The sequence below is a fragment of the Agrilus planipennis genome, unplaced genomic scaffold (genome assembly GCF_000699045.2).
Source record: "Agrilus planipennis isolate EAB-ADULT unplaced genomic scaffold, Apla_2.0 scaffold113, whole genome shotgun sequence".
Classification (NCBI taxonomy): Eukaryota; Metazoa; Arthropoda; class Insecta; order Coleoptera; family Buprestidae; genus Agrilus; species Agrilus planipennis.
This window is the reverse complement of record NW_020442452.1, coordinates 38,759-46,097: the sequence shown is the minus strand read 5'-3', so window position 1 is coordinate 46,097 and position 7,339 is coordinate 38,759. Positions and strand designations below refer to the sequence as shown.

The 7,339-nt window shown below is 30.0% G+C and overlaps 1 protein-coding gene across 1 annotated transcript in view; it reads left to right on the top strand.

Annotated features, from left to right (window-relative positions):
• LOC108737028 (CREB-regulated transcription coactivator 1) overlaps positions 1–7,192 on the top strand; it is a 25,699-nt gene extending 18,507 nt beyond the window's left edge. The window contains exons 10-12 of the mRNA XM_025980541.1: positions 2,499–2,594; positions 2,658–2,901; positions 5,774–7,192. Coding sequence (XP_025836326.1) covers positions 2,499–2,594; positions 2,658–2,901; positions 5,774–5,970 — 537 coding nt within the window. The 3' untranslated portion in view covers positions 5,971–7,192. The remainder of the gene's footprint in view (positions 1–2,498; positions 2,595–2,657; positions 2,902–5,773) is intronic.
• Positions 7,193–7,339: the final 147 nt, after the last annotated feature.

Here is a 7,339-nt window from a genome sequence, read left to right as displayed (position 1 = left end):
TTCTTGATGTTAGTAAAATACCTCAAATTATATTTGTATATATTTTTTTAGACTTAACACCAATTCTTTGTAAGTGTTTGTGGTAACAACGAGGAATTAAAAGAAACGTTTTGTTTAAAAACTCCATCAACCTTTATGTAAATCAAATATATTTATGTTTTCTTTTATGCAATATAAATGTTTTCTTATTTCATTTTATTTTATATTCTGTTATTTTCAAATTTTCACTGCCATTTGTTTCTTAAGAATCATACAAATACGGACTACACTTATGAGTGGAAAATATTTCTATTTTCAGAAATTATTTGATAGTTGTTCCCGTTAATTTTGCTAAATTAAAAAATATTTTTTGCTAGTACTTAGTCTTAATATTAATTAAATTCACACATATAATGTAGGTAATAGATTATTTATTAGTCAGGAACAGAGCAAATGTGTAAAATAAATGTGAACTGAACAGCCTGTTTCATGATATTTTCATTAAAATAGAATGGTTTATGAAACATGCTTATTTTGCGGTAATTTCCGTTTTACATTTTAATTTTCCGACGAAATGAAATTTTGTATTTTTACCTTCGAAGAAAATGTTTTATGTTAAATTATGGTTATGATATTGACTTGATTATATTAAAAACATTTCTACGTAGCCTCAAAAGAACGTATCAGAGAGCCATCTTTCCGATAATGAAGGTTAGACATTATTTTGATATTGTTTCGTGTTTTTTTGATTGTTAAAAAACTTCATATTAAGAGTTAAATGTATTGTGACTGTATTTCATCTGGGACTATGAATGAGAGGGGATTCACAACACTCATATTGGACTGTCGCAGAAAGTGAAGCCCAAAAATCGACTATCCGTCATTCTTGGGTGGTAAACATTAAAAGTGTCATTAAATTTGCTTAATGTATTTCTCAACGATTTAGTCGTATCAAGGAAGCCTTTTAGTCATAAGTCCTCAAGAACAGCACCGATTTTGATGATTTTTTTTTAAATTTTGATTTTTTGTATTAAAATCAATTTATCTAAACAATTAGATCGTGTGATTTCGAATTTCCAAAAATTTGCATGGCGTTCCATGAAAATTCTAGTGGCACATTTGAAATCACCACAGAAAATACATAAAGTATAATTTCTAATTTTCAAAATATCACCACTTATGAAGATTAAGGGGGCTATTAAATTAGAATATTCGTCGTATACATAATTTAAAAGGGTCTATCTTTCAAATGATACATGTATGTATATATACTAAATTGATTCGCACCAAAGATACCATTACTAAAAGACAATTCATACAATTTCAATAAAATGTAGTATGTAGATATGAAAGGTACTAATACTGATGTATTCGTTTAATTTTCCTAAAACGCAAAAATTTCCCGTATGTAGGGGCAGGAGAGATGGAATTATTTTTCAGAACTTTTTTAGAGGGTTGAATAAAACGAACACGCTTCGTTCCATTTGAATAAAATTATGTACGTAAACATTCCTATTTTTTATGTTTATCGATTTCACTAAAATAACGAAAGCGAAAAAAGTACCCTCACCCTTCGATAAATTAAAAAAAAAATTAGTGCTTTCATAGACATATTTTCGTACTGAATTACATTGAAATCGTATGAGATGTTGTTGAGTAATCGAAGAAAAACTTTTTTATAGCCCAATCGAGTCAATTTGCTATGTAAATAAATTCGTTTCAATCGATTTATTTTGATCCTAGAAACATGTGGTTGCTAGTTGTACACGGAGTTTTGAGACACTCTGTATACAGTAAAGTATGTACCTACATTGGATGTAATAAATCCATTCAACGACTTTTTCAATATTATTAATAAATAAAATGATTTTAAAATTGCTTTTTTATAATTGCTCACTTTTGTATGTAAAGTCGTTTTTATACTTAAAAATTATTGTTAGAATTATAGGTCTTTATATTGCAAAACAGTAGTTAATTTTTTCCTTCGTTTCTTGATGTTAGTAAAATACCTCAAATTATATTNCTGCTAAACTAGTAATCAAATTTGGACAAGTGAGGCGTGGTCAGCTTTGTCACGTTAAATCTAATATAATAAGAAACAAAATACTCAACGTAAAAATAGAAAAATATTTGCAAATATTTATATATCGAATTTGGCATCAAACTAGAGATTTAAAACGCACGTTTTGAAAATTTGAAAATACAAACTTAACATACATTATTAAAAGAAAACATCACATAAATTCTTGATCGTCTTTCATTTTGTATAGTATTAATGAAAATAGTACTAAATAACCCGAAATATGAAATTATGAAACAATAATATAATGCAGAATCTACGTGAAGAAGTTTTAAAAGTTTGATTCTCTATGGTATAAATTAAAAGAATTTAGCTTGTGAGCGAATTCCCATGTAATTTGTTATTATATGATACATATTTCATGTTACCTGTTTTACGTTTCATGCTTTCGCCTGCCTTAGCGAACGTCATTTACACGTGAATATTCGATTATAAACAGTTAATCAAATATTTAAGAATTTATACTGTATATTATTATTTTACAGTAACAATTGTTTGTATGAGACTTGTGAATACACACATTAAAATTGAAAAAGTAAGGGATCATAAATCATCCTTTTCAAGTAAAAAATGATTCATTCACCATATTTTCAAATAGGCGGATCTACCTTTGAGCCCGGTCAATAATTTGCCGTATTTAGATAATACAAAAAATATTCATATGACACAAATGCCTTCACATAATGTTCCGGAAATATCCGCCCCAAGAAGCTCAGAATTATCTGCTGATACTGGCTACTACAGCACATCACCATCTCAATTAGTTTACTCCACTGCTGTTCCTACCACTATGCATACAGCACCAAATACTCCAACCAGTATTCCTGATATTATTTTAACCGGTATGTTTGCTGAATTTTTATTTATCAACTAATTTTTTTTTATTATATGATTTATATTCAATATTTCTTATATATATGGACTAATATAAAAGAAGGAACTGAAGTTGTGTTTGTGAACTGAAGTAGAAAGTGTGATCGGACTTTCTGGTTGTTGTCTATGGAAATTCCTTTCCGACGTTTCGCCTGCAACTGCGGCAGGTGTTCTCAAGGGTGATGAAGTGGTCGTCGCTTTCGTAGGTTTATCTCGAAGGTCGCTCGGTGGATGGTCCCTATCCCTTGAGAATGCCTATCGCAGTTGAAGGCGAAACGTCGGGAAGGAATTTTCATAGACAATGGCCAGAAAGCCTGATCACACTATCTAAAACAGACATCGGCCGTGTCAGCCTACATATATTTACTAGTGTACTGAAGATCGAAAGTTCTTAGTTTAGACATTAATGAATTTGTCTGGAGGTTATTACTGTGCTAAAATTAAAATTAATGAAATAAAAATACTGTTTTCTAGATATTATCAGTGTACATGCCCTAAAGAATTCTCAAGCGGTAAAAGAATCAAGCTGAAATGAATGTGACTATCACTTCTAACCGAGATTACGCAACTCAGTCGTTAAATAGTTATAGGAAAAAAGTTCTAAAAACGTCTATTTATATTGTCTCGTGCTTGTTAGACCGGGCGATAGTGACAGAAAATGTGGTCCAACTTTTTTCAGTATGTAAATTTTGTGTTTCTGGTCCTACCACTACAAAATATTAATATATAAACGCTCACAAAATAATCATATAATGAAGGTAACAACTCTATGCTGCTATTCAAGCTGAATTGTTCTTTTTGAATTAATAATGCCAATTTTTTTCAGTATGTAAATTTTATGTGTTCTTTGTCCTACTGCAAAATATTATTATTAAACGGTCAAAGTATGATATAATTAAGTAATATAAGTGACAACTCTACGTTTTTATTCAAGCGGAATTGTTCTTTTCTTATTAACGAGAGTTCTGGCAATAATTCCATGCTTATAGTTGGGACGATTGAAATTGGTAAAGTCCGCAATAAATTATCTGTGAGAATGGACGTATCTTCTTTCTTGTTTGTACTTGGAACTGTAATCATTTGCAGTATTTTGTACACGCTCTTGTTAAGTTTGTAATACCCTAATTCTATCTAGCAGCGATTGGTAGCGAATAGCGCTATCCTTTTTCAATGTTTATCGAATTATACTCTACAGTCGTATGTCATTTATTTTACCACAGTTCTCTTCTATCATATGTCTGTCTTTATTTTTGTTAGTCGATTTAAGGAAGGATAGTGTACATGACGTTCTCTGATAGATCCATACCCTTTCATTCTTTCAAGCATCTTTGCACTCCTAAATTCCCGAGAATATTGAATTTTCTTTAAAGTCCGATGCTGACAACATGCTCAAAGTCTACTTGTCTGCATCTCTTTCTGTTACACATTAATTGGTGCAATATTATTCCTCTCTCTTTTCTTTATTAGCGTCTGAGTAAGTTGAAAGTCTGAACTATACCTAGTTGCTTCCCGTCTACATGCTTTTAATAAGCGTAAAATTTTCAGTAGGTCGAATTGTCTCCTACTGACTGTCCTGGCGGCGCCTGTGGATGATCGTGAAGGCTAATGGTCAACAAAACACAATATTATTACATTATAATATTACAACAACAACTTTAAATGCATTTTATGCAACTTGTTTACGGAAAGCTTCACTAAACTAGAACAGATAAGGACAAGGGTAAGGGTAAAATCATCGAACCTCTTGATCAAAAGCTTGTTATTACCCCTTATATCTTTAATTATCACATATTTGCGATCAATTTGTTAATTCATTATAAAATACAGTAGAATCGGCTTATAATGAAATGGAAAGGAAATGACAAACACGTCATACTCAGCGGGCGTCATACAAAGCATAGCCTTAGAAAATAAACAACTTTTTATTTTGGTTAGTTATTTTAATATAGAGAAAAACTATATATATTTATTGACATAAAAAGAAAAAGAACGATGAATTGTAATATCAATATACATACGAAGGGTCAGAAAAATGAGCGAAAATGTTATTATTCATTTGGGTCACTATAGCCGGATATGATTTCTTGAGAAAAAGGCAACGATATGTCATTTTAAACGGAGTCATTATATCCAAACTTTCCTATAGAGAATTTAATATGAAAACCAAATTTAACACTGCAATTACTTCATATTAAGCGGTTGGTCAATATAGGCGGAGTCATAATAAACGAATTCCACTGTAGTTTGATGTCTATCTCCTTAGGAATGTATATGGAATGAACGGAAAATTTTGTAATCGGAAATGCTCTTAAAATTTGTCTGCTCTTAATTTTTATTCCGTATGTATGCGAAGGAAGAAGTAAGTTTCTGTATGTATTTCTTTAACTTTAAGAGCTCTTATCTGCTCAATGATTCATTTTCGATTATTTCGTTTTCTGTGACTTTTCCATCGTCACGACATAAATAGTTTTCCTAATTTCCATAACGAAACTTTTTGCCCAAGTGTGTAAGTGTATTATCACATTGCAGATTCAAAATTATTTAAAAGAATTCCAAAACTTTCTTAAAATCTCAAAAATCGAAAACATTATTAAATCATCATATTTTATAAATTGTTGTATTAATGTACAAACATTTAATAGGTTATTAAAAAAGCGTTTGTTCATATTTTTTAATCAAATTGTACAAGTGCTTCTCATGTTTCGACTATCGTGTGCTGACCAATTCTGATACATCTGCAGTTCCTTCCAGTATAGTTAGAAAATGAACCATTTTGAATTGCTTTGTTGATTTTTTTAGTAATAATGTATGGTATCTTTTTATTTATTTTTATTTTAACAGATTTTTCGTCAGGCGATGATTTAACAAGGCAAAATCTGGCGTTTGCAAAACAGATAGAAGCGGAATTGTTATCTGATGAATCTCTTAGAGAAGGTTTGGGGCCACTTGATTTGGATGGTTTGCAAATGCTGTCAGATCCTAGTATAAATTTAATATCGGATAGTGTAGAGGATCACTTCAGGTTGGATCGATTGTGAATACGTGATATATGTATATACTATATAATAGAATTCTATCATAATCATCAAATGTAGGTTTCATCATAAGACGATTCGAATAATTGTGAAATAATTCTAATATTGTAAATGTTGTTTACTGCGTTTTTGTAAGTACAAGATAAATTTTCTTATTTGATACCCCATTTTATCTTCATAAGAAGTGTGATTTTGAAAATTCAAAGTAATGGTTTGTATAATTTCAAATGTGGTACTAGCATTTTCAGAAACCTGTTAATATACAGGGAGGGGGTGCTCTAATTATATATTTTTTCAATGAAACACCGTGTATATTTTTAGATATTTGAAATGCCTCCTTTTTCTCATTTCGAAAATGACACTAACGAAACTGTTTGACAGCTGAAATTATTTATCTAAACAATTAGATCGTGTGATTTCGAATTTCCAAAAATTTGCATGGCGTTCCATGAAAATTCTAGTGGCACATTTGAAATCACCACAGAAAATACATAAAGTATAATTTCTAATTTTCAAAATATCACCACTTATGAAGATTAAGGGGGCTATTAAATTAGAATATTCGTCGTATACATAATTTAAAAGGGTCTATCTTTCAAATGATACATGTATGTATATATACTAAATTGATTCGCACCAAAGATACCATTACTAAAAGACAATTCATACAATTTCAATAAAATGTAGTATGTAGATATGAAAGGTACTAATACTGATGTATTCGTTTAATTTTCCTAAAACGCAAAAATTTCCCGTATGTAGGGGCAGGAGAGATGGAATTATTTTTCAGAACTTTTTTAGAGGGTTGAATAAAACGAACACGCTTCGTTCCATTTGAATAAAATTATGTACGTAAACATTCCTATTTTTTATGTTTATCGATTTCACTAAAATAACGAAAGCGAAAAAAGTACCCTCACCCTTCGATAAATTAAAAAAAAAATTAGTGCTTTCATAGACATATTTTCGTACTGAATTACATTGAAATCGTATGAGATGTTGTTGAGTAATCGAAGAAAAACTTTTTTATAGCCCAATCGAGTCAATTTGCTATGTAAATAAATTCGTTTCAATCGATTTATTTTGATCCTAGAAACATGTGGTTGCTAGTTGTACACGGAGTTTTGAGACACTCTGTATACAGTAAAGTATGTACCTACATTGGATGTAATAAATCCATTCAACGACTTTTTCAATATTATTAATAAATAAAATGATTTTAAAATTGCTTTTTTATAATTGCTCACTTTTGTATGTAAAGTCGTTTTTATACTTAAAAATTATTGTTAGAATTATAGGTCTTTATATTGCAAAACAGTAGTTAATTTTTTCCTTCGTTTCTTGATGTTAGTAAAATACCTCAAATTATATT